The sequence below is a fragment of the Parambassis ranga genome, chromosome 4, assembly GCF_900634625.1.
Source record: "Parambassis ranga chromosome 4, fParRan2.1, whole genome shotgun sequence".
NCBI lineage: Eukaryota > Metazoa > Chordata > Actinopteri > Ambassidae > Parambassis > Parambassis ranga.
Window position 1 is genome coordinate 19,338,371 of NC_041025.1, and position 27,996 is coordinate 19,366,366.

Below are 27,996 nucleotides of genomic sequence, written 5' to 3' on the forward strand. Positions count from 1 at the left end.
TCCACACACACACACACACACCTGTAGATGTTAGTGCAAACACATGCACAGCCTGTGTCTGTGGAGTGCAGAGTGATTGGTGTGTATTCTGACACCCCGGAGCAGAAATAGCCCGTCATGCCCAGAGACACAGTGCTACTCATAAAGCTGAGTCTGTGTGGGACTTTCTAAATGTCACTTCCTAGTTTGCAGCTACAAATATGGAGGACAAAGACTTTATTTTCTTCAGGAGATCTGCTGATGTCTGGCAGCAGGTGAGAAGCAGGCCTTAAGAAGGATGGGTGCTCTTCCTTAGTTACATAATCTGTATGTTTGCTTATCGTTTCAATGCTGAGTCACTGCTGTTGTTCAGCCTTGTGTTTCTCTTCAGGCTCTTTATTTCTTTTGTCATTATGTTCTCCTCTGCCAGTCTTTCTACTGCTTATCTCTCACTGAATCAGATGTACGGTCTCTGCTCCTTTCTGTTTCTGCGTTGTCTCTCCACCTTCACATTTTAATGATTCAGACATCACAGCACTGATGCATCTCCTCTCCTTGAAACAAGACGTGTGCATGTGTTGCTATATGGCTTCAACGTCATTGAGCATTAGTTCAAAAGAACATCTTTTCCCCAGTGAGGCTTCACTTGAAAAACAAGGCTTGCAGAGATCAAGCTGCTTCAGCTGCAGACACATTTCAGACAAGCCTGAGGCACCGTGGCTGCACAGCCCGGCCTCAATCGAAATCCAGTAGTTTTTTTTTGTTTTTTTCCCAGTTTCCCTTGTCACAGCTAACAGCCGTGGTCATTCGGCTGCTTTATTTAGCTGTTTAACTAGGAGGGAAGAGGTGAAATTATGGACACTGACATCACCATGGTGATGAGGATGCTGTTTGCTCAGTGGGAGCTCAGAGGGCTGCATTTGCACAGGAGCTAAAAGTGTCAATAATGTCTTAACCTCTGACACCTGCATGTTTACAGGACAGGACATTTAACCTGACCTGCAATAAGATATGCAAATTCAGTTTCTGTGATGTCAGAAGTTTAAGCACTGCAGATAAAAAAAACTGCTCAAAGACCCATATGGATCAGAGATTGTTAGTTTTCTTTTGAAAATGATGAAAAAGAAAAAAGGCGTAGCAACCTGAGAGGCTCTGTTGAAAAAAATGTATGGTATTTGGTTTTAAGATGGATGTCAAGTAGGCCTATGGAGCTTTGGTACTGCCGGCACATGGTTCAGATTTATACTCAAAGCATCATGTTTACTGTGATGAGTGGCTGCTCTTTCTGAATGGCTGCAAAGAGACATTTTCTATATAGCTAACCTTTTTCTTGGCTGAAAAGGACAGAAAGTAGATAAAAAGGAGACCAGGTGCACCTGTAGCACCCACTATGCTCCTTAAAAGGAATCCTGTTTTCAGTCATTTATTGACTTTTATACGTTTCTTGCATTCAGTCCAAGCGTACATGGACCTCTGCAGGGCAGACATGAGTGTTTTTGTGAAGGACTTCGTGTCCCTTTCAGACCTCCTTTTCTGTCAGCTTGTCTTCTTTCCTGTGAATCACCAGTTCAGTATCCACCATCCATTGACACGTCATGTCCCACTGCGGCTGTACTTGTTTTTTGTGTATGTGTGCGATCGTAATGCTTTTAACTACAGTGCAAATATAACAGGAAGGACAATGTGACCCAATTTACACTTACTGGAAAATGTGGACTACCAATCACATGAGATTCTGCACTTTTCTCCATGTTCTGTCATTATCGCTGTCCTGTTTGTTGTTTACCTTTTGAATTCATCCTTCGTCTACAAGCACTCACACAGTTCCTGTGTCACTAATTCATCCACACTTTGTTTTGATTTTTGTTACATCTGTGTAAGGTAACCTAGTTTATTAGGGAATATTTAATATATAAACACACACACACACAGCAACTCTGTAACCTGCCCTTGAACATCAGCACAAATTTGTACCTAATTAAATGATGTTGTTTCTGCAGCTGCCATCCCAACAGTAGTTTGGCACGCATGCTTCCACAGTCATTGCAGTTATTGGCAGTAATAAAAGGCTAGAAAGAAACAGCTGTATGTATCGGCTCAGACCATTTTTTACATTTTACATATTTTTTACATATTTGTTATCTTCGCCTCCTTTCAGCATTTTGTTTTGTTAACTATGAAAGTTGAAATACTGTATCTGCTTCTAATCCCTACAGGAAGTTTAAGTAGAAGAGAAAACTAAGCTGAAAATAATGCACAAGCATTTACTTTGCTGGGAAACAATCAGAATGGAAAATAAACAAAGCATTACTGGTGACTTTATGTCCTCCAGCCGCAGGAGTTTTATACTGAAAGAGCAGATGGAGCACTTTCATTCAGAAAAGCACCTTCACCTCCAGTGTTTGGAGAAATAAGAACAGTGCCAAACTGATATTGTGTCTCTGCACTGCTGAGACATTAAGGCAGAGAGTGTGACTCAAACCAAGAGCCGCCTGGCTCTAATGGCCTTCTGTGTGACGGATACAGGCGGCTGAGTGTGGGTGCTGAATGAAAACATCAACAGACGTGAGCGACTGGTTGAGGAGCTGTGGGGTTTCTTGTGTGTCAAACAGTGTGATAACTGCACATGTTGCTTCTGTGTTCATGCAAAATGAAACTCCTCAAACTACACAGAATCAAATACAAGACACAGAGGTCACAAAAAGGAGTCACATTCATAGCAGAGGGTGAAAATCAGTCCAACAAAAGAACAGGCTGAACACACAAAGAGCAAATGGCTGAAGCTGGGTTTGCAGAGTATATATGCACAGAGGACCTGATGAGGAGAGTGGAAACAGGTGGAAAAGGAAAGGAAATTGATTAACTGCAGTGAAAACAGGGCAGGTGTGGACTAATACTGAAAGTTCATGGTGGTTTATGAAGCTTTAAAAACAGGATGTAAAAGTGTAAAACTACCTCATTCTCAGGGGTGAAAGGCTGGTTCACAAAGTCATCATAGGAGAAAAACAACCCAATGTTTTTGTTCATGGGTGAGAATATGCTGCATTTTTACCAGTGCTGATCTAATTTTGTACACAGCCACTGTAATATATATGTGGATGCGGCATGTATGTGTTTAAGCATTTGATGATGGGGTCAGGTTTAGGGGTGGCTGTAAAGTTCAGAAGAGGCAAGTTCTTCCATACCAAAGATAATCTCTTTAAGCTTTTTTTAGTGCCATGTTGAAACAGGAAGCTGACAAACACAACATCTGAATACTCATTGTATCCCTCAAAGCTGCAACAACTAGTCAATGGACAGAAGTTTGGAACATTTAGTGTGGAAAACAGAACATTACCCAGTTGTTTTTCCCAGAAAATGATCTCAATATTGCAAACAATCATCAGCTGTAGATCTAGCAGGGAGGATTTAACATTTTTGTGTACATGGTGTCCATGTACACATAGTGCAGAGAGTCCTGATCTCCTCTTGAAGCAGTCAGAACCTTATGTCCAAACACTAGCTCAGTCTGCTATCAGATGGCCCCCTACTCCACTCCCTTGCTGTTTCGTTATTGTGCTGGTTTGGAGGGGACAGCTCAGTGATTTTAAGATAATAAAACCTCATGATGACGCACACGCTCAGCACTGGGACACCTCAGCACTTTCTCTCTGTTTCAGTCTTTCTCTCTAATTCTTTCCGTATTCGTTTTGTGCCCGGGCAGATGGAAAAGAGAGCCACTCCTGTCTGATCGTTGTAATCTTGTCTGTCTCTCAGAGGAGAAAGTAAAGCTGTTTGAGTGTCACATCATCTACTTGGTGTGGAATAAGTGACAGAGCGGTTGAGTGTGTCACACTCTGAGGCAGTGAGAGAGAGGCTGTGACTGTGGTTTTATGAGTGGATCTATTAGGCTCAGATGATGCAGTTGTAGCAGCACAGATCGCAAGGTGAGAGTCAATACTGTGGTGTCAACACATCATCATCATCCACGCACACCGCTGCTGACTGTGGGCTGATGTGTGTTTATGTCAGACAGTGTAAAAAAGGAAGAATGAATAAGAAACATCTCACCCCCCCACCCTTCAGGCCCTTTGCTTTGGTCCCTGATGCAGAACTCCCACCACTCATGTCTCATCCAGATGTTATCATCCACTCACATCTGGTGCTAATCTGTGTTTTTCACATTATGCAGCCACAAACCTCAACAACACAGCGCTTTGTGTTTTCCAGGCAGTGCCAGCGGACGGTCACTAATAAGACCTATTAAATGCATTAGCTGCGGCTGTCTCGTTAACTCCAGTCAAACCCAAGGGCTGCACACTCAGGCTGTTTTTGCTCTTTCTCTGTCACACAGAAAAACATGTGCCATAAGTGTGTAGATGATCTCATTTAGCTCCAAGTGTGTTGCAACACATGGGCAGAACACGCTTTATTTAAAGGGGTTGTTTAATTGATAAAATAAATAAAGACCATAAGAGGCCAAAATAAAACATTTATAAGGTCATTTTGTCCAAAAATGAAAAAAATGGTCAAGTTACAAAGACCAAAATAAGCTATGAGGCTGAGTCTCATTTGTTTACATGCTGTTTTCACCATATGGTGTGCACACACACACACTAACCTCATTTGGTTGAGCTGGGTTGCTTGACTCACTTTCACACTTTTCCTCTTTACTCCGTCTGTCTCTTCTCTCTCCGGACTCCACTTCTGGCAGGTGGTGCAACGTCTCATGTGCAGCTCTGCAACAGCGGTTAATTCAATAAACAACTACTTGGAGTAGCAGTGGAAAAATACACATTTTCTTCATGAAAATATGAAGAAAGGAAAAAGTTTTTCCAGTCATAACAGAAATAGATAGTTGGCAGTGAAATACAGTTTAACGGTTCAGTTTTCAGACATGATGTCTTGACCTGATAATGATCGTGATGTTCTCTTTGTGTAGTTTTTCAAATGTTCGAGAAGATGGTGGAGAAACTTGTTATAGATATGCACTTTCTAAAATGAGGCTAATGTTGTCAAAAGAATGTTTTTGGATGTTTGTTTTTCTGCCTAAAGCTTCCCAAACTATGACAGACATTGATAAATGTCATTGAGATGGTTTCTAGATTGTGATGCTCAAAGTGCCAAAAATAGAGAGCAACGTCTTCATTTTTTCAACCCCACCAAATTACACCCTGCAACTGCATTGTTGTGCAGAAAGCATCTTGTCATGACAACAGTGTGAAGCGATGTTAAATATTGGCAGCATCCTCAAAACGAGTGGTGGTGTCATCAAGTAATGGTTCCACCCGGCAGGATGTTGCATGTTAAGATTACAGAGCAAATCTGATGTGAGAATGATGGCCTGTTTGAACAATGTGCTGGATTCTTAACACAATAACACAGCATAAAATAACATGTTCCTGTAACCTGACAGCTAACACAGTCAGAACAGCTGCAGCTTGTACATTCATCATCAAACCACTTTGTTTAAGCCAGACTTCATTACCTCCTCTAAGTTCACACATCAGCAGGTTTTACTGTTTTCTGGCTGTATGATTTATATTATTGGACACATATATTTGACACATTAACCAGAAATCATGACAAAAAGCAGTGTCAGCTTGTATTTCTGCGAGCACAGCCTGCAAACAGACATGTGATCCAGCTGTGCCCTGGAAAAGCCATCACACACACACACACAGCGCTCACTGCTGCTGCTCATATGACGATGATAAACTTGATTCATGATATTAAAAAAATATGTGCTCAGAAATTGTGTCCTTTCAAATTAGAAAAAACATGAAGAGCAACAGCTGGAGGTGTTTGTTTGGCAAACACATGATTTCCTCTTCTCAACAAGCTTCTGTCTGTGAGACAGCAAGGATATTCATAGAGAGGCTCTGGGCAAAATGCCATTAAAAATAAGGATGTCCAGTCCAAGGACCTTCCACTAACATGAAAACAGGGCTCAGCAGAATAAATATTCTGATGGGAAACACTGTGTGAAAATGAGATGCTTCATAAAAAAACACATTTCGTCTTCAGAGTTTAACAAATTTCAAGGTGGGAGCCCTAAAAACTTCCAGTAAACACAGAAGAATATCATGCAGTTCTTTTCTACTATTTTGGCACGGCTCACTTGACTGTAGAGGGTCTGAATAGCCACTGTACCCAGTTCACAGTGTTCCACATGCTCTGCATACTTTTCCTCTCACTGGCTTCCTCCTCCCAGAGGAAAATTATCTCCAGGACGATGACCCATTTTTTCAGAGATCACAAGGCCAAGGGACACCTCAGCAGTGGTTACTGACTTCCCTATGGCCTGGCGAATCAGTGGGAGCTAATGGTTTAATCCTGCATTGATAAATCAGAGTAAGCAGGTTGCTATGAATCCTTAGAGACAAAACCTGTTGAGGTCTGCATGCCAGAAAAGTGTTAAGGCTGCTCGGTTAAGACTAATATATTAGATTATCCAACATATCCTCACAAAAAAAAAACATATTAGTCATCCTATCATAAGGCCAATAGAACCACAAAAGTCCATGTTAGGATGTAGGTTCAGGATGCAACGTGACAAACTTTCACTCAGGAGTGCAAGGTTTGAGTCCCCATGACACTGTGAGCTGTTTTGATTTCATCCACGTTTAAGTTTAGTTTTAAGCTGTGATTGTCCATCTTTAAAGGTCATCTTAAGACACATAAATTCACAATTTAAAACAAATCTAGCAAGAAATGTGGATGGATCAATGGATAAAATGGGAAGAAAACACGGGGAGTTTGATACTGACCGAGCATCTACTCATCAGTAGACCTCACAGACACACACTGTGTTAGTAGCTCTAACTGGATGGTTGAACCTTTAAGATTATCATTGTAACCTCTGGCAGTGGGGTAATGAGGTATTTCTCACAGGACACGCTTCCTAACAATGGCTCATTTCCTCTCTTACACAGAGAAGCATTAAAGAGACAGAGTGACATGAATCTCACAGCTACATAAAAGCAAATTACATTACATCCTTCAGTGATCAGACATTTAATCTGGTGCTGGATCACAACAGAATCATGTGCAACTAACACACAGAGGTGACATCATCCTCACCAGTGTGTAAGCATGACCTCATCCTCTTGATATGTAATCCCCCCTCCCCACCTCCTTTCACCCATGAGGATTTTTTTTCCCCCACACATGTGCATAACGTGTCTCATTATTCATGAGCGGCTTCCCCCGTGTGAGGAGCAGAAGATGTTTATATCCTGCAGGCCATGCAGGGCTGGATGTTAGTCAGTGTTGATGCAGTGTAACATTCTTGACTCATCTGAGGTGGTGACGACACTGCGGCTCTGCTGTCAGATCACCGCGCTGACCCCTGATGACACAGCAGCAGTGATGCTGATCTGATGTCCTGCACTGGGAACAGGAAAGTAGAGAAACATACCATGCTGGTATATTTTCACTTTATGTCACACCATGATTCTTCTTCCACTGATATGCAAAAGGGGACTTTACATACTGTTTTATTTCAAAAATATAAATAAAATGTAAAAAATACTGACATTGCATTATAATGTGCATTTTTAATTTTTATAGCATAAACAATCCAGATTATAGATCATCCAGATTATATCTATAACACTATATTTAAAATGCATATTCCAGAATATAAATATACATTACAAAATAAAATAAAAAAATACAGGAAAACACATAATATGGTAAACAGAAAGGTCAAAAAATAAAATAAAATGTAAAAAACATAAACCAGAAGTAACAGTTTGTGCAGATTAGATCATCATCATCTGCTTCATTTAGAAAATATATAGAAAAAAAAACACTGAGATCATCCGTATATCAATTATTTTATTGATTTCATCTTCTAGTTTTGCTCACCCAGTCGTTGATGTCATTCTTACACTCTGGTTTGGGGGTGATGTCATCTCCTCATTTTAAATGCAGGCTGTAGGTGAGCTGCTGTGTGTTTCCACAGCTCTCCCTCTGCTCACTGACCCTCACAGTTTAACCTAATTCTAGATATCGCAGGCAGTGGATCTTAGACCGCTCTGCCTCCATGAAAGAGCACTGAATATTTCCACTGGCAATGTGGGTGTAGGCAGTGTAGGCAATGTAAAGATCATAGGAATTACCTCAATTAGCTTTGGCAGCATGTTAGTGTTTTTCAGAACTCAAACTATATGTTGACTTTTTGAGTAATGTTGGAAAATATGTCCATCAAAAAGTGTTTAACAGTAATTTACAACATGTGCAGCCAGAAGCATAAATCGGTTTCTATTTATCCTGCCTGTATGCTATCATGGAAGAAGTCACAGATGCATCTTTTTTTCTCATAAAATTAAACGTGACACACAAAAAAACATCCCCTGTGACTTCTTTATTGGCTGCTCCTGTGTGGCTGCCTGCTGCCTGCTTCCCACATTCAATGCAGCTGTCATTGACTGAGCGATGCCAGGCTGTCGAACATAATGAGCCGACTCCATCTCAATAAAGATCAGCAGGCTGTAAAAGCGGGAGGATGTGCCTCCATCCTGATGCAGGAAGTCCATTTGCAAATAATTCTCCTCCCCTCTGCAAAGACAATTTCATGCAAGCGCATAGTGACGCATCCTTTCTACGTCATAAAGTTTGATAGTGACTGCAGGCACTCTCTCACTCTGACACACACCCACGCAGACCTGTGCTCTTATACTTGTGAGGGCATTGTGCTGCATTGAATCCCTGTAAGCTTTCCTGTCTCTTGAAGATAACCGAGCCTGGTTGTGATTCCAACCTGTGCAGCATACCTGTAGTCTGCCACCCAGAAAAGAAGCTCCTGGCTCTGAATCTGCTGGCCAGCTGTGTCCTTTGTGAACCCTGCATATTCTCCATGTCTGTCTGGACTTCCTGCAGACACTCCGGTTTCCTCTCACACCCTAAAAGTATGCAGGTTATGAAATGACATATGAGGGTGAATGCTTGCGTCTGTGAACCTTACCTTAACTAATGGATACCGTACAAAAACAAGACTAGCAAAAAATAAAACAGTTCACAGTGTAAGAGTTAACCACGCAACCTAAGTGGTTACTCACAAAGTAAACTTCTATCCTGAGTGATGTGATAAAACACAAATATTTCAGATTGAGGTCATGGTCTATTTTGGCCACCTCAGTCAGGTTTTGTAGGTATGTAGGCCAAACTGTCCATAGTTCAAAATGCATTTTGTTTCCAAATAAAGGCTCTGTCAGGCACAGAGTGTGCAGTCGAATGTATTTATGTTTGGCACTTTATGTTTGGGACTGGAGAGATAACGGCCAGACCCAGATCACAAAGTGAAAGGCCTAGACTAGGCCTAGACAAAAGATTCATCCAAAAGTCAAATAGTGGGAACAAGAACTTCTGTGAGATACTTTAGCTTGTACTTTTGGGAGATTCACAAGACGCTCTGACAGGGAGTGCAGGGAAGGACACACACTAAATACATGAGGAGAGGCGACAAAACAGGACACAGGTGAGACACATTAGGGCCGGCAGGTAATCAGCAGGGGGAAGACAAGACAGCTGAAACAAGAGGCAAAGAAACTACAAAATAAAACAGGAAAAGCAAATATTTTCAAAATAAAACTAAAATCAGAGGAGCTGATACTTCCAGGCCTTTGAAATTACCAGGGTGTTTGTATCGACGCAGGTCCTTCCGCGGCCTGAACAGACTCTGTATATTACGAGGCGCCACCTAGCGGTTTAGAGGACCGCAAACATGCCGGATTAAGCCGGATTGAGCGCGGACACGCGTGTTATTTGAAAATAGGTCTGAATGTATCCAGCATAAAAGTCTATCCAGATACAATCCTACTCTAGCTGGATTGACTTTCTCCAGTGTGAACGGGGTCTAAGTGTTCATAGGGGTAGGAACTTGTAGAGATGGCCGGGAACGGTGGAAGAAAATGGTTTGTTTGAGTGAAAACTAAACACCTTGCGTTGTCAGGGAGACTTGAACCCCAGACTCATCTCCACCTCTATAACACAAGTGTGGGGCCTGATTTGCGTCCTTTATATTGTCTGCAGAAACAGAGAGCGTCATCAACATGATTGCAGGAGAGTAAAAGTTAATAAGACTTCACACCCACAGACCATCATTAGATTGTCGGTGTAATATTCACTATAGTAACCAACAACAGTAGATGACACAGCCGTCTGACAGCCAGTGATTAAGTGGTGTCATTATATTACATTTTATCTCATTATTTGTCACCCATGTGATCATTTGCACAGACCGCAGGCTTGGGTTACACCCAGGCGGCGGGACAAGAACAACCAGATGTGTTTTTAATGGAATGTGTTGAAGAGATGTGATAAAGCACATGTAAATCTAATGAGTTGTACAAATATAAATATGCATTTAAAGATTTATTTTGCATTCTCCACCTAAACAGGACAATGGTTGAAAAGTAAAGTGAAGCATGCTCTGTATTTATAGAAGGCCACGTCACACTCAGGACAACACAATCACTCACTTCTGTGCTATTCCCTCTATAGTCAGTGATCGCCATACTTTCCATTGCAATAACTGACTTGTCTGTTTGCATTTGGAAAAGTAGGTTGACACAGTGGTGTGGGTGAGGATCCATGGCTGTATTTTTTTCCAGGACTCACACACTGGGCTCTTTAGGTTTATTCAAAATTAAGTGGGGAAAATTTGAATGTCAGCAAAAGCCTGGGTCTCATCACTCGGTGCTTTGTGTCTCTGCTTGTCCTGCACGATCTGTCAGCAGATCTCTGTATGACAGCCATAGAGGTTTAGTGTCTTTTGACACAAAGCATCCACCCTGTGTCATCAAGTGTTGGTTACATGCATTTGAATCTAAGCATTCTACTGTCAACCTCTGTGGTTGTGTGAGTCAGGCTTGGATAAAGATTTCTCATCATGCTAGGGATTGATCATATTCAGCCCTCTTGTAGAGCTGCTGTGTTCTCAGACATGCAAAATGTTTAGTCTCTGTAGTCTGTAAATTATTCAGTGCAGCAAGGCACAGTGTAGGGATTAGAAAATATGGTGCTTTGTAGCTTGGCTTTAACACCATGAGAATGTCAAACACGAAAGTGGTAATGTGTGGATACATTACCACAAAACAGAAGAGCAGCTGAACAGCTGACTTTGTCAAACTGCTGCGCATGAATCATACATAAAAAAGGAGGGAAGCTGTTGAAAAATATTTGGATTTGTGGACACATGTGATCTTAATCTCAGTGACAGACTCCAAAGACATGGATGGATGGATAATTCTGACTTTACAGTAAAAATTAGAGCGACTGCTTGGAACAGACGACCTGTTTATCCAGGAGCATTACCACTGGGTGAACAAAGCTAACACACTCAGAGACAGAGTGCACCTGCATGACTGAACTACATAGCCTTCAAAAACACATCCATGCACTGTGGATCACAAAGAACAAGCTGCACTTCACTATAATACCACACTCATACATATATATATATATATATATATATATATATATATATAAGATGAATAAGTGTTGTGAATTCCGCTGGTGCACCTGAACGCATCACGGTGCGCTGGCAGTGGGCGCTGTATGCCTCCTCCTCCTCCTCCTCCCAGAATTCGGTCTGTCTGGTTTCTGTTCACGCCTCTTTATACGTCAAAGAACGGCAGGAGCGCGCGCGTGTGTGTGACAGTGTGTGTGTGTGTGTGTGTGTGTGTGTGTGTGTGTGTGTGTGTGTGTGTGTGACAGGGGGAGGAAAGCGTTTGTCACTGGGAAATCCTCTTCACTGTGAGCGGACAGCGAACTGTGACAGCGGCGCACAGGATTACACTCACCTGAATGAACGTGACAGAAGGATACCTGGACGCAAACTCCACGTAAGAACATACTCTGTTTTATTTACTACACCTTTAATCTTCCAACCGCTGAACTTTACGTTTTTTTTTTCCACTTTCACACTAAAGTGTGGAATTACTCGCCCACCGGTGTCAAACGGGCACAACATGTGTCTCGGTTTTCACGTGTTTTTCCCCTTTCGTGTCTATATACATGTATAGCCTACCCCTGTTTGTTGTTATAACACTTTAAGAGCACGATAAAGGAGCACAGACGTCTTTGGATCTGCTGTTATTTGTTGGTGAGTGGAACTTTTCTGCGCGTTTCCTTTTCCTTTTCCCAGCGTGCGTAAAATGTTGGAAAAGTTCTCAGCACAGAAACTGCTTTTTAATTCTGAATTTGATGTGAAGTTCGAAAACTTAGAGATAGATGTGTTGCTGCTGTAGCTCATGATGATGAGGATGAGGAGGAGGAGGTGGACGATGAGGAAGAGAGCAGGAGGTTAGTGTGGGAACAAGCCCCGGCGCGCCTCTGCGCACAGCAGCCTGAGGCTGGCCGGGTGTGAGTCAGACCAGGATGAATAGTTGGCAGAGGTGGAGTCCTTGGAGGACGCGGAGCAGAGAGGGCAGATACACTGACACAGAAAACAGTTGAAGATGGTTATCTTTCCAAAGGAAGATGATGAAACCGGTGTGAGTGAACCTTTTTGTAACACTGCTGTGCCTTTAAGGCGCACATACACACCTGTATGCCTCTGGCAGCTGTTTCCAAATAATCAGATTATTCCTACACTTGTACTAATCCGTTAACAAGCTTATCATGCACCTCTCATGTTATTTATTTATTTATTCTTACATCACTTCATGGGTAAATAAATCACATTTTGAGGATTGTTTTAGATTTCGTTGATCTCTATAGTGAAACATCTCCATATTTGAGATTTGACGAAACATTTTTTACTTTTTTGGTCACATCACACAAAGAATTTGAGTAAAGTTTGTGATCTCGAACAAGCACACAAATTATTTGTTATCATTACTAGTTAACAAAATACAGAAAATGCTTCCATCTAATAGCTGCAGCAGAAGAACAGTACTAACACTCAGTTTTCATTCTCCATCCCATAATAAATAAACGTTGTTATCACAGAATGGTGCATATAAAACATGTGTATGTTGAAAGTGGAGTTCTGCATCGTTTGAAACTCTGAATTAGCTTTGATTGGATCTTACTATGATGATGATGCACTTTCCCCCCTGACAGATCTCACAGCGGTGTTGCAAATCAGTGAGGATTTCATCATGCCAGTGTTGGAATTTCTACATCACTGTTATGTATCAAACATTTCTCTTTGTTTTTTGTGAAATATTTTTGTGAAATTACAGACACGTTTCTGTGAAACATTAAAAAATCAAGTCCTGGCAGGGTGATGCTTGCATTGACATTGCCTTATGTCACATGTGTCTTAGGCCTGTCAGATTTTTGGGTTTTATCCTAAATTGGCAAAATGCTGCCACTGCTGGTTACCAGAACAGACCGTTATCAGCAGCAAATTCAAATGAATTTTCAGTTGATGATAGTTTCATCATTAAGGTTTCTGTTCTGGATCATATGGAAACTGAAAGCTTGTTGTCAGTAGAGTGGAACACAGAGGTCACCATGGCTTCCAGGAGGTGCAGATGTTAGGACAGTTAAGCAGGTTTTGTTTTGCACACCTGAAGGTGATGCCCACTGGGAGCACATGCATGAGAAGCAGCTTAATGTGTGTGTGTGTGTGTTTTGTTACCTCTCTGTGTGTTAATGAGGCAGCTGTCAGGGTGATTTTTTTGTCATTATTTTCAGTGGATCATTAACACACATCTACAGACACACAAATACACAGTGTAAATAGATTGTTGTAAACATTGACATGGTACCGTTAGACATTTACGGATTGATTTGCATCATGACCATTACTTCATAACACAGTGTTCCACCTGGTGTTTGTCAGTGCTGCTGTTTTTTAATGCACTGTTTGTCTATCAGCATATCAATGAATTAAAAGATGTGGCTGCTTTACTAATTTATTGCCTCGCTGCTCTTGTTTGGCACCAAAACAAGAAGCAGAAAGCTTCATAATGAAGGACAGTGTCAACAAAAACAAACAGCAAACATGCATCAATTAGCAGATACAGATTAGCAGATTAGAGACAAAAAAACAAAGCAAACTGCTTTTTATTATCTAACTGTGGTTTGCCGGTCTTAGAAATTAATCTGAAGAAGAGATTTAACCTTTGTTTGTGTTTTAATGTCGCTATTTTCTCCAAATAAAGTCCTCAATTTATTCCAGTCTTGCTTCAGATTGTTGTGTATCAGCCTCCTAACATCTCTCTGTGTCTGTCTCTACAGTGAGATTCACCCCTGCCAAACCCCAGCTAGACCATGCTTACACTATGACCACAACAATGTAAGTATGACAAATAATATGCATAATCAATGAATCGCCCAGTGTAGTCCACACACTGCACAGCAAAATAAGGGCTCACCTTAGAAGAAAATTAATAACAATATCAATATTATCCCTTCTTTAACCTGCCATCAGACATCAATAAAGCAGTGATAATACCGACTTTGAAGCACTATGGAACCCAACTACCAAAATACATTTGGTGTTGATACTATAAGCCTGTATAGGAAACCTGCTGACTGGTTTCCTGTGCACAGATTTTATCGAGGGACACGGCAAAGATACAGTTTATGATCTTTTGTCACAATAGCAGAGAGCATGACAGGTGAGTCATGAAAGAGGGCAGTTCAGTTCTTCCAGTTAACTCTGACAAGCACAAGATCCTGTTGCACCGCCCAGTTGCACCTGTTGCATGACCATTGAATGTCTGCTCCTCCCAGTGCTTTCCAGTGAATTCTGCTCTTTGACGATCACTTCCCTGTGTTTCTCTACAGGGTTCCGTCTGTGATCTTTACAGTCCTGATGTACTTTTTCTTGGTGCGCCTTGGTGAGCTATAAAATAATCCCAGTGCTCCTTTTCTTACATATTGTATGTAAGGCCAGACAAAAGTTTACTTCACTGTGCCTCTGTCTTGTGATCAGGTGTTCAGTCTCTGGAGCCTGAGGATGGAGCCTCTCTTCGTTCAGGTGCCCTGGACCTCCCATGGCAGGATGAGCTGTGCTGTGACTCACCTTCAGCCCACCACGCTGTGGAGGGAGGCGGCATGAACGCCAGCGACACAAACCGCTCTCAATCAAACCTCCCACAACAACGCTGCAGCTTCAGCGGCTCGATGGCTGAATCACATCTGTCCAAGTCCTCTGGGGGTAAGAGATAGTGTCCTTAATCTTTACCACAAACATCAATCATCTGCTATAGACTGAGAGGGTCCACAGAACCTGCACCTGCACTATATGTTGGGTTGGAACACAAAGGGAACTACACACAGCCTGCTTTATGGTACACGTCGGGCATACATCACTATAGGTGCATTCAGCTGTCAGCTCACTATAAGATGTGTAGCTTGTTATTCTCTGAGCAGAGCCAGCAGCAAAACCAGAAAGAATCATGTCTTGGGAAACAAAGAAAAGAAAGCAACAGGCCAATATGTGAAAGAGCTGAAAGAGGACAAAGGGTGATGTGGGTTTGTTGCTATTGGATTAGAAAGTGGTAAATTGCCTGTCCAGCTTCTATGTTGTATGCCTTGGAGTTTATTTAATGTTGGGCCCTGGTAGCCAGGCTGTCCTGAACATACTCTCCATCTTTATCTGTCAGTCTGTCAATCAGTCAACAAAGCCTTGCATACTGAATAGTGTTAAGTCTCCAATAACAAAACATTAAATAACCTTTTGAATTCTTCGCTTGTGTAAGTACATGGACAAGGTTAGGACAGAGTTTCAAACTTTGCCTGAGAGACAAGTTTAGATTGTTTTGTATTATAGCACTCATAAAACATAATTAAAAGAAATAATTCTTCATAGTATTTGACTCTCACAGGCCCAAAGAAGACAAGAAAGATGCACTGGCAAGTTTCATGACAGGTTGACAGGTGCCGCATGTTTGGGCTAAAAAAAAGGACCAAAACAAAAACCCTGGATAGAAATGATGTGATTCAAGATGGCCGATTGAAAAAAGGGAAAATCAGCATCATACATGCAGTCAGTAGCAAAGCACAGTAGACAGAGTAGAAGGTGTGGAGTGTTTATGCAGGGCTGAGCTGCCATTCATTGCTCATCTTTAGACAAAAAACACCCCTGTGTGTGCAGCCATAACTGTGTTTTCTGTGTTTGTTAGCAAGAAAAACATTGAAGTGATAACATGACAGGCTGGCTGCACCATGTGGCTCCTGTCCGTCAGAACAAGCCGCAGGGTCAGAGTGAAGCGGCCTCATGGTTTTGCCTGCAGCTGCATCACTTGTCACGGGGATAGGGACGGGATACAAAGATCCAGCTGACAGATTCATTAGACCTTAACCCTCCCAGCCTCTTGTCATTGTGGGCGACCATGTGAGTCCTTTGCTGTGATCAGGTTTACGAGATAGGGAGTCCTCGTGAGGCAGCCTTTATTTTTTTATTTTTTTTATTCATTCCACACTGCAGACTCAGACCAGCTGTGATTGGTTGTTTTGAGGATTTAAAATAAAGGGGGTCATTAATTGTTAACAGCAAACATAGGTCAGTTTAAGTCTTAATTATAAAATGCTGCCTTGCTGTTGTGTGTGTGGGGGTGAAGATGGAGGTGATATTGAGTCAGGAAGATTTGCTGGCTTGCATCGATCCGTGAGGCGCTGTGGATGCACACCAGCTCCCAGCTTCACGTATAAGAAATGCTGATTAAAAGAATAGAATTAAACGCCTGCACTGTGCTTCTCGATGGCTTCATTAATACACACATGAACAACAGGACCCACACAGAGAACTGGTTGCTATGTTAGTCAGGCTTGCTAATGTGTTTCATTCTCCCCAAGCAGGGCCAGCCCAAGGCATATGCGAAATATGCAGTTGCTTAGGGCCCCCAAGAGCACCAAAAGTCCATGATAAAATATATATTTATATTTTAAAAAATAACATTGATTAATACAAACGAGTGATATTACACATTCAGAAGCGTGTATTACACACAGTGCAGCCTATAGGATGATGAAGCATCTGATGCTGAGGTGGTGGTATGAAATTTTGCTTAGGGCCCCATAAAGGCTTGGGCCGGCCCTGTCCCCAAGAGTGGTGTGAGATCATCATAATGCCGCTTTTAGCCACACTGCTGTTGTAATCTGTTGTAATCACTGTATTTACAATATTTGTTTTTTTGAGCGAGAACCTGCAAAACCGGTGACATCCTCAACATTATCTAATTAATACTGAATAGTAAACGATAAGGCTCATGTGTGGACGTGACCTTTGTTTTTTTTCTTTGATGGATCTTCATATTGTCAGACTTCTCAGAATATAAAGCCAGGAATGTTTTCCCAGAAACCTTCATTAGTAGGTCACCGTCTACTAACACTCAAATGGGATTTCTTGTCAGGCACCTGTCTGGACGTACTGTGCAGAATTGATGAAAACTGGGAAAATTTAACATGCGATCTTCAGTCTCACCGAAACCCGTCCAGCACGCAGGAAGCCGGTGTCGTGGCGGTCAGCTTACAGCGGCTGTTGTGAGTACGAAGCTGCTCTGTGCAGGTGTTTTGTTTGTGTTCTATTTTGTGTGTGTGTGTGTGTGCCTGTGTTGTGCCTGCTCAGTGGGAGGTTAAGCATGTGTGTGTTTACTTTGATCAGCAGAGAGGAAGCTCTGTGGTATCACACAGGCTCCGGGCTCTTATTTTGGCGGGGATAAAAAGAGATCCAGTCATTACTGAGCTGAGACAGAAGAAGCTCTAACATGTTGCACAATGTTCTGAAATGGATTCATTACAACACAAGAACATAATATATATAAATATATATTATATATAATTTCACTTCACTTCACAATAATCCAGTTTAATCTGAGACAGCAGTATTTTTCTGAGGTCAGTATTTTTCTATCTATTTCCAGGACTCAAAAAGACAACAAGAATCCCACTTTTGATAATTCTGTTGTTTGTGAAGCGGAGGATTCCTTCATGTGCTCGGTCACTCTTGACCCTACAACAAGCTACATCACCATGGTAACCATCAGCATCTCCGATGCCTTCGCTTCACCAGTTCTGCTCAGGATCCCTGCCCGACCTGGTGAGTTCATCAATCAATTAACTATTTAATTAAACATTTTATTTTACGTGTTTATGTTTGAGCAAAAGTTAAAACTTGTCATAATTCATCTGTCAAGCTTGAGGAAAACCTTTGTACTATTCATGTATGACGTCTGACCATTAGCATGCATGCATGCATTCTAGTGTTTTAGATGTATGACAGTAAGACGTATTACAGAAAGCAACACCAAAGACTCAAATTCCCAGCACCCCCCCCCTTTTTTTTTCCAAAGGATAAATGTAAAGATACAGATACACTCGACCACTCAGAACATCTCAGTGTTTAACACACTGTTCCAACCTTAAAGTGATGAATCTAGATAAGGAGACTTCAGTATTCAGCTGTGACTGTCAGAGACGTGATCAGAATCCAGTTGAAAGCAGCTAGTCCACACAATCTTTCATCTTTGCAGTGAAAGTCAAGGACTCTCCTTGCTCTCTTTGGTTGGACTGAATAGAAACTGAGCGGTAACCATGTTCTTTTTTTCAGATTTGACATTTCTTCACAGCAGTTTAATCTCTTTGATAAGGTTTATCACATTTTCACTAGGATAACTTTTATCCTTTAAATGCTTTAGAGAAAAGTGTGTTTGTTTCCATTTACAAAATACATTATTATTTACAATAGGAAACAGTGGAAATTAGCATAGGTTTCATAGTGTAGAAATTGAGAAATTGGGATTATTTTATGACAAAGTAACATTATAAGGACTCCAAATTTTTGCTGTAACCATGGAAACAGATAACTGTCATTAGACATGGTGAATTCTAGCTCCGAGTCCTGGCAACTGGGGCAGTTTTTTGTAGATGGGACTAAATTCTAAGTTGCACATTTTAGAACGTGTTGAGCCTCGTTTTTTTTAGCTTGTGTGTGTGTATTTACACTACATTAAAATGTCAAATTACGTCATGTAAAGTTGAATTAAGTAGTAGGAGTCCCTGTTTGTGTTGTAGCTATGGGAATAATCTCCAGGCGCTGAAAACTTTCTTGAAATGAGCCTGTAAGAGGAGAATTAAAAGCCTTGTCTTGTTACTGATGCGTCTGGAACAGAAATAGCTGAGGGGTTACTCATGGGGTGGAGTCACCTCTTTAGGGCATCTTCGTGGTTTTATCACTCACTTATCTATTGTATTTGTCATAACTTAATGCTGAAGCAGTTTATCTTGGCCTGTCTCACCTCAACATCTCTCATCATCCAACATTTAGACCAAATATCCACAACTACAGCGACTTACAGAACGATCATTTGTTCTTTTTTCTACAGTCAAACCGAGTCCTCCAGTCAACGTGTCACATGTTCAGACCATCGAGGCTGAACTGATTGTACAGTGGGATGACCCACCAGGCTTTGACAGTGGCCCGCTGAGATACCAGGTCCGATACTCCTCCAACACCACCCACCCAGCCTGGCAGGTGAATACTGAATGCTTACAGCTCTAAAGGAAACATCAGAAGACCAAAATTTAAACAGTCAGGTGTCTGTTTTTCTTGAATATGGATTAGACTCTGTCATCGTTCTCAGATCAACACACCCGACTCTCTGTGTGTGTTTGTAAAATGGCGCTCATGTTTGTTCACCCCTCCTCTGTCTCCAGGTAGTATCTGTACTTGAAGTGCCCAGACTGTCTCTGGATCTGAAACCTAAGCTGAACTACACCATCCAAGTCCGCTGCTCCGGCCTGGGCAAGCCTCCGCTGTGGAGCGAGTGGAGCGAGCCTCATCACATCCGCTTGGACAGTAAGAACTGTTCCTTCCTTGTGAAGAAATAATAAAGTGAATTGGCAGCTACTAATACTAGTATTAAATTAAATCCCATCAGTGATGCTGGGCTCCAAATGTGACTTGGCCCAACTCTGCTGCCTTTTATTGATTTTGAAGTGGTTGCATTGAAAGTGCATGTGGTCCAGCTCCAGCACAGGGTCTATATTTTGTCTTTTTTTGTCACCCTTTAAGCATCTTTATTGCAGCCACACAGACACAGTTCCTGGTCAAGGCAGAGATAATTGCTAAGCTTGACACTTAGATTAAACGACAGCTCTTTCTTCATGTTCTGACACTAGTTGCTCTTTAAAGCCATAAAATGATATCATTTCATCTATTTTTAACATTTTAAACTGGCTGTGAGGACTGCAGTTCAACTCTGATTTTCACCGAGAGGCCTCTGAAGAAGAGGATTCATGACAAACTGACCTCAGGCAGATTTATGTAACAGCTGAAATATTAATAATGAATCCAGCTCATTAGCTTGAGCCATTAACGCAGAACTCATTTCAGTACGGCTAACGTCAGTGAATCCTCAATCACGAGTCATCCTCAAGGTTAGTGACCTGCTGCAAATCATGCAGCGGGCTTAAGGAGAGCAAGAGGCACACACACACCAGGAATTCATCGTTTAAATTAGTCACAATTGAAGAAGTATCACACAGTGATTAACTGATCTGCTACACAGTTACGTTTTTACCTTTTTTACAGTATATTACACCCAAAGTGTGTGTGTATGTGTGGTTGCACAACCGTCTTTATGAGGACCAGTCTTAGTCTAAAAGCCATTGAAGTGTGACTGCTCTGCACTTGATGTGGCTGTTTGAGGACTGTGAAATGCATTAGAGTAATGTGATCACAAAGGCCAGTGTGTAATAGGGTTAATAGTTTGTGAGACTCAGCAGCTGAAACGAGATATTAAAAGTTCTTCCAAGAACAGCAAATAAAAGAGTTCAAAGTTTTTGGGAAGGTTAAATACTGTAAAAAAAAGGGAGTCAGCACACACTTCAAGGTTCTGTTGTCACTGGTGGATGAGTCACATTCGGGTTTTGCCAACACTGACAGGACAGAGAGTTTTCCACAGATGTTTCATTTGGCTGCATAAGAAAAGGTGGTTAGATAACAAACAAAAACAAACGAAAAGTTTTCATTGTATTACTTCAGGTGTCATGTGTTTGAGGGTTTTTGTTTCTCTTGTTGCTTGTGACAGCCATTCAGATTCAAGCACTCTGAATTGCCTTGTGTATGAATGGTGCTATATAAATAAACCTTGCCTTGCCAACTTGGAGGGAATTTTGCAATATGAATATAAATTTGCAGAAAAATCAGTGGCCACCCTCTCCCCTTGCTGCCCTATTGGAGGTGCTACAGATGCTTCAAGCCCATAAATAACACAATCAGACACATTACAACGTGGACTAAGCATCTCCTGTTGAATCTGTTTTGCAGCTTTTAATCTTGATAAAATTAATAACAAATGATTTTTGTTATTAATCAAATGATTCTTTTTGCGCGTGCAGCCGTGAGCTACATCCCGGAGAATGTGGTTGCACGGCCCGGCGAGAATGTGACAGTTTACTGCGTATTCAACGACCGCAGCCTCAACGCCAACACGGCCGCATGGAAACTCAACCTCCACCAGCTGCTTGATCGCAGCCAGTACCGCCCAATCAACCAACGGGTGAGGAAATAAAACTCTCCCTGCAGGTCTTTGAGTAATTCAGGGAACATTTCCAGATGACTCTGATGTCTATTTGTAGCTCAATACAGTGAATAGTTTGTTTTTGTTTTTTTTTCCAGGTCAGCCAGATCACAGTGCGTCCTTCAGAGACTCAGATGTATGACCTGCTGCAGTGCACTCAGGAGTGGACCATCCCATACAGCAAGATCTACGTGGAAGGTCAGCTCCGATCAGACTTATGCGTTTCTGCATCCAGCAGCATTCAGTTGCTGGAAGTCCCAGTTTTTCCCCTTTCATGAGAACAAAGTCAGGAAACAGAGTGGCGACATGTGACAGCACAACAATGTGAACCAAAACAATCCCTGTACACAGAGGCGACCTCATGTCATGTTTTTTTTATTATAACTTTATAACATGTGTCTGTTTGTGTGTTTCAGGGGCTGTCATTGACATAGATTGTGTAACCAGCGGTGACATAGACTCCATGATGTGCAACTGGACCAACATGCAGTGGATGGCGCTCAAACTTCGATCCAAGTAAAGCAGCTTTTTGATCCCTTTGACTGCAGCATTTGCATATGTGAAACAACAAGTGCTCGACAAACAGAGCTCGACATAATGAAAACCTGGAAGTTGATGAACACAGTGTACTGGACACACCCTGGAAATACTGGAGTGTAACTCTGCCGGTTGTGAAGTGATACCAGCAGCGAAGTGTAGTCATCAGTTTTTGTTCCTGTTCTTGCTGCTGTAGGAAGTCTCCTCCTCACTTTAAAAAAAACGAAAGCATTGTAGCGCTTGGTTTTAACTGATGTGTTGCAGATCGCTGCTTATGCAACACCACAACTTTCTTTTCCTCTTGAACTTCCCCTTTCTTAAAAAAAAAGAGAAAAGATTTAAAAGATGTTTTTCTGATTCTTATTGCATCAACAAAAGACATACAGATCACTATTCAACTGCAAAATACTAAAAAAAGCTTAAACTCTTATCAAAACATTCACTTTAATTGAGGACTTATTGATTATTTAACTACTATTTGTGTACTTAAAGCCTGTGTGGTCATCTAGTTCCTCATTTCTTACAGCAAATATCATGATCATCATTCATGGGTACAAAAAAGACAAAAAAAGACATGTGGAAATGGTTTAATAACGGCACAGCTGTTCAGATAGGAAGTGAAATAATACACGAAACGGAAAAGTAGAGCAAGAAAAAAAAAGCTTCCAAATCGAATCCTCCAAAGAAGCAAATTCATTTTCTGCAGCTAAACGTATGATTGACATTCTGTTTGTGCATCGTCTGTGGATGCGTTCAGGTGGGCGGACCTGCAGTGTGACGAGATGGAGGAGAGGGAGCACGCGGGTGAGGACGTCGGGGAGATGGGGCCTGTCTGCATGCAGAAACCCTGCACCATCAAGCCCCTGAGGATGAACTGTTATAAGCTTTGGTTGGAAGTGCAATCTCCATTCGGACCCATCGGGTCCAAACCCATCTACCTGACGCCGATCGATCATGGTGAGCGAGATGAATTGATGCGTGGGTCACATGACCACCGAGGAAAACAAAAGAGTGACAGAAACCTGTGTTAATTCTGTCAATTCTGAGGTTAAAGTGCTGATTATGTTAGATAATTCACAGAAACTCTGACGTCCTCTTTGCGTCCACTCCAGTTAAACCTCACACACCCACAAACGTGAAGGCAGTGAGCCGGAGCAGCGGGGTTCTGACGGTCACTTGGGAGCCTCCGTACCTGCCGGCCGAGGATATCCAGTGTCAGTTCCGGTACCACTCTATGTCCACCGTGAGAGCCCAGCCTGAGTGGAAGGTGAGGGAAGTTTTTCCTAACATCCTCTAGAACATTAAACTGCGTGGGTTGGTTTGATTGATTCTAAAACTATGTACAGATTTACACAAACAACCATCATATTTCTGTAAATGACACAGGATACATTGACATAGCCCCAGCTTATTTAGCTGTCTGCTCCAGTTCTGTGATTAAAACATTCTATTGGAAATTGGATTCACTCAGAGTACTGACAAATATGAAGAAATCATTTTATCCATTTCCTTGGGTGAAGTAGATACACAGATGGACCAGCTGTGTACTCCACGGATCAGATATTTTCCATTATTTGTCATTTTCTTTAAATAAATTCTTTATAAAAACGTCTCGTGTGCAGGTCCAGAATCCAGTTCGTGTTCCCTGGGCGGAAGCTGTGGTTCCAGACATGTGCCGAGGGTACGTGGTGCAGGTGCGCTGCATGCACACCAGCGGCAGCAGCTACTGGAGCGAGTGGAGCGACTCTGTGTACTCCACTCCACAGAACAGCCAAGGTAAAACACAGCAATAACCTTTCAAGGTAACGACAGCCGTGGCAGATGCACTTTAATGCCTGCTCTAACCTTTTAATTTGCTCTAATGGGAGAAAAAGGGCATTTCCATCCTTTCCATGAGGAACAGACAAAACTAAATGCTGTCATGTGATGTTGTGTTCTCCTCAGCTCCAGAGAGAGGTCCTGATTTCTGGAGAATACATCATGACGACCCACACAAAAACACATCAGATGTCACTCTGCTGTTTAAGGTATACGAACTGAAATACATGGAGAAAAAAAACATTTTTATTAAATAAATCTAATTAAAAATTACTTTAAACACTTTGTTTTCCAGCATCTTCCACTATCAGGGAACTCCTACTGTGTGGACGGATTTATAGTCCAGCACCAGCCCCCCACTGGCTCTGTGATCAGGGAGCGGGTCGAGCTGGACGCCCCCTACAGCTTTGAGTGGAACCAGGAGCTCCAGACTGTGACTGTGGAAGCCTACAACATTCTGGGCAGCTCCGCTAACAACATGAAGATGACGCTGGAGAAAGAGCCTAAACGTAAGGGAATGGATCAGTGGGTGGTTTCGTCCCCATCACTGTGGGCGTGGGCCTAATAATCACAATATTTTATGTGCTAAATTAGGATATAATCTACTGAAAAAATATATCAGCATCCATATGGTGTATATTAGTATTAAAAATGCTGGAAAAAAAGCTTTTAAACCAGGAATTTCTTTAATAAGATTTAGAAAAAAATATAAAAATGTTTAAAGATGGAGAGAAATCAGAACATAATTAAATGTCTTTAATTGTAAACAGTGTTTTTTTTAGGGTTGCAACCATTACTCAAGTACTCGAGTAATATTCGAGGGCAAAATCGACAACTAATTTAGCACTCGATGATTCTTTAGTGACGTCATTAGGGATGATTCTCTCGTGGCGTAGCGGGATGATTAGTGTTTTGGGCGCAAGAGGTCCCGGGTTCGAAACGCGGGACACGGGCGCACACACACACACACACAGACACAGACAGACAGTTTTGGCGCCGGTCGCTTGAGCCGTAGCTATGAAAAAACTATGACATTTCCGCATGATCCGAGTAATTGCAAAAAATAATCGGCGAGTATCCGAGTATCAGAATACTCGTTTGTTGCAGCCCTAGTGTTTTTTTTGTTTGTATTTTCACATGAACATGTGGAGATTTCCAGAATGTTTTGATTATTTTTTTGTTTTTGTCTCAAAAAATGTTTTCACCTGGGCCATCATTTGATCATTATCTTGCCTCCGGCCAGATTTTTGTTTTTGGATAATTTTCCACTATGGCTTGTTTTACTATAACAACACATTACAGGAACTTGTCTTAAAAACATGTTGTCTCCGGAGAGTCCATAATAACATTGATAGAGGCCCTCTATAGAGCCATTAGCTGTGGCGTTGTAAGTGCTGCCAGGAGCGTTCAGAACAGTAACAAGGTTTTAATGATGATTCTCTCTGTTACTCATGATTCAGAGAAGCAGCGGACAGCTTTTCTATAAAGATGGTCTGTTTTTGTTATTTGTTTATCAGAAAAATGAGATAGATGTGTTTTTGACCATAAAAAAGAACTTTAGATGGAGAAAACTATGACTCAAAATGTTGCACCAGCTATGCACCACCTCACCCACAACAAAGCTTGTAACTATACAGCCTGCAGATGAGCACAACATTTAAAAAAAAAAGCTATTACAGCTAAGGCCATGAGAACACTGAACACTCAGGTGTTTCTTTTCTGCGCCGCAGGCCGATGTGTGCGTTCCTTCCATGTGGTGATCATCAACAGCACCTGTGTGTCTCTGTCATGGACCTTGCTGGATAACAGCTCTGTGCCTCTGTTCATGGTGGTCCAGTGGTCGCTGCAGAGGCAGCAGGACTCTGAGGACTCTGGTTTTAGTGGAGAAACCTGGACCAGGCTTCCATACACGGACCACCCTGTCTACCTAAAAGGTAACACATTCTCCTGTCGGTCTTTGTTTCACTGATTTACAATGAAGTTTTCTAACCGTCTTGTTGTGTCCTATCAGGGGATTTCTTTGGCTCTGAGGAGTTCGGCTTCTACCTTTACCCCGTGTTTGCTGAAGGAGAAGGAGAGCCGGTGTATGCTTTAGGTATGGCTGCTGTTCAGACTTACTGATTCTACAATGACAGCATTTTCATTAAGGAGTGTTTTTCTGATTTTTGTTTTGCAGCTACCAGAGGAGACCCTGCAGCCTACATGATGCTGATGGTCATCTCATTCCTCTCCATCGTCCTGTTTGTCACTTTGGTCATCTCCCAAAACCAGTAAGAGTGTGTGCATGATTTGTTCAGGTTGTTATTGTGCATTCATCGGTGTACACAGAATTGAAGCAGGCACCTGTAAGAAATGATAAATGATGTTAATCCCCAGACTTCAGTCTAATTTACGGCGCAGAGACACTAACCATGAAAAATTAGGAGCCTGACATTTAAAACAGGTCACACGGGTCTAATTACACCTGATGCTGGCTGATGGGAGGAGGTGAGAGGAGGGAAGAGAAGAGACCTTAGACCTGAAAAATGTGCTTTTTTTATTTTCAGAATGAAGAAGTTTGTGTGGAAGGATGTACCCAACCCAAACAAGTGCTCCTGGGCTAAAGGACTGGACTTCAAAAAGGTAATAAAATCTGTTTCATTTAGATTAAAAAAGGAGCAAATATTCCCATATAGCAGTTTCAAACCCTTTCTGTTCATGCTAAGCAGAGCACAGGGCTGCTGTCATGTGTAATACATACATTTTTATTTATTAGCTAATCTGAAAACTGACTTTGACATTTGTAATCTCTTCAGGTGGACACTTTTGACCACCTGTTCAGACCTGCAGAAGGTCTGCCAGCCTGGCCTCTGCTGCTGCCCTCTGAGAACATCTCCAGTGTCATCATTGTGGAAAACTCTCGCATCCAAACCCCACTTGTGTCCCTGACTCATGATCCTGCCTCACCACTAAGCTTTGACTTAAAGGTTAATCAGTTCATGCAGAGTGACAGCCTCCAGGGTGGAGCTCCTTCATCTGCCGTTACCCTGGATGCTTTAACCTCTTCCAGGTCAGGAATAAATGAATTGCAGCCAGCGGAGCTGCCCGCTGACAGCTCGGCTCAGTCTTCAGTCACATACTCCACTGTGTTGATTTCTGATCCAAAGCAGCACCAGCAAAGCATTCACCTCCACTACAAGGATGGTGGTAGTGGCAACAGCTCCAGCGATGAGGGGAATTTCTCCGCCAACAACTCTGACATTTCTGGATCTTTTGCCTGTGGCCTGTGGGAGCTGGACAGCTGCCGCCTCGGGGACGATCCAAGGCGCTCCTGCTCCTACAACTCTGTGGAAGAGCTTTCTGAAACATCAGAGCAAGAGGACGAAGGTGAGGCGAGGCACGAGGCAGATCTTTATTATCTAGGAATGGACTATCCTGCACAGGGTGAATCCAGTGAGGAAGAGGAGGAGCACCAAAGGGAGGAGGAGACAAATACCGAGCTGCTTAAAAATGTCGTTTTAAACAAAGACGACTGTTCGGTGGAGTCGCATCCTCTGCTCGGCCCGGAGGAATCGAGTGAGCCGACATTCAGCTTCTCTCCTCTGTACATGCCTCAGTTCAGAACTGCTCCAGACGACTCACAACACCAGCCGTGATTAAAAATGTGCACCATTAAATCCGGTTTTCAGCATTTACCAAAGCACATTTGCATCCATTCTTTCAGACATAGTGAGGTGTGGAGCCGGAAAATGTAAAAAAATACCTCAACTTATGTGATTGCAAATTGATATTCATCAGTGCTGCTATTGTGTTTGGTGGGTATAGACGACAGGAGGGCACAAGCCTAAAAAGAAAGAAAGAAAGAAAAATCACTTGAGTCTACTGTGCAGTACGGGTTACTGAAGAAATACAAGACTCACAGAGAGCAGGCTGCACAGACAATGGTCAAGAAGGGAGGAAGATTGGGCATATTGTGGCTTTTAACATCTCACAGTAATCACACAGCAGGTGATTATACTGTAGCTTCTGCTTATGTACAAAGAATACTGTGCCTCATGTGTCACAATGAAAAAAAAAAACTTTTTGGTGCAGGATGAAAGCGGATTACTCTAAAAGCACATTTTGACCAAAGTGCAGGCAGAAACCTGGATGGCACTTCAAAGCTATTAGTGTGACTGTCGATGATGGAAGCAGCTGCAGTCGGTGAGTAACC

The 27,996-nt window shown here is 42.1% G+C and overlaps 1 protein-coding gene across 3 annotated transcripts; it reads left to right on the forward strand.

The window, feature by feature from the left end:
- Positions 1-119: 119 nt before the first annotated feature.
- lepr (leptin receptor) lies at positions 120-27,890 on the forward strand. Of its 3 annotated transcripts, XM_028403477.1 has the most exons (22): positions 11,658-11,810; positions 14,158-14,215; positions 14,710-14,762; positions 14,858-15,082; positions 17,280-17,409; positions 17,790-17,965; positions 19,251-19,399; positions 19,582-19,723; positions 21,268-21,428; positions 21,548-21,647; positions 21,866-21,965; positions 22,744-22,943; positions 23,099-23,253; positions 23,609-23,762; positions 23,931-24,013; positions 24,100-24,313; positions 25,535-25,738; positions 25,816-25,899; positions 25,981-26,074; positions 26,351-26,426; positions 26,600-26,770; positions 26,804-27,890. In XM_028403477.1, the coding sequence occupies exons 2-22, from the start codon at positions 14,202-14,204 to the stop codon at positions 27,437-27,439; spliced, it is 3,321 nt and encodes a 1,106-aa protein (XP_028259278.1). In that variant the 5' UTR covers positions 11,658-11,810; positions 14,158-14,201; the 3' UTR covers positions 27,440-27,890. The 3 variants fall into 3 exon arrangements, with proteins under 3 accessions (XP_028259277.1, XP_028259278.1, XP_028259276.1); XM_028403476.1 differs by lacking the exon at positions 11,658-11,810 and adding an exon at positions 120-254 and having other exon boundaries at positions 26,600-27,890; XM_028403475.1 differs by having other exon boundaries at positions 26,600-27,890.
- The last annotated feature ends 106 nt before the right edge of the window (positions 27,891-27,996 follow it).

Excerpts from the sequence above, each read along its gene's own strand:
- lepr (XM_028403476.1), top strand. Across the intron at positions 21,648-21,865 it reads CAGCAAGATCTACGTGGAAG|GGGCTGTCATTGACATAGAT; the intron begins GTCAGCTCCGAT and ends TGTGTGTTTCAG. Across the intron at positions 25,900-25,980 it reads AGAGCCGGTGTATGCTTTAG|CTACCAGAGGAGACCCTGCA; the intron begins GTATGGCTGCTG and ends TTTGTTTTGCAG.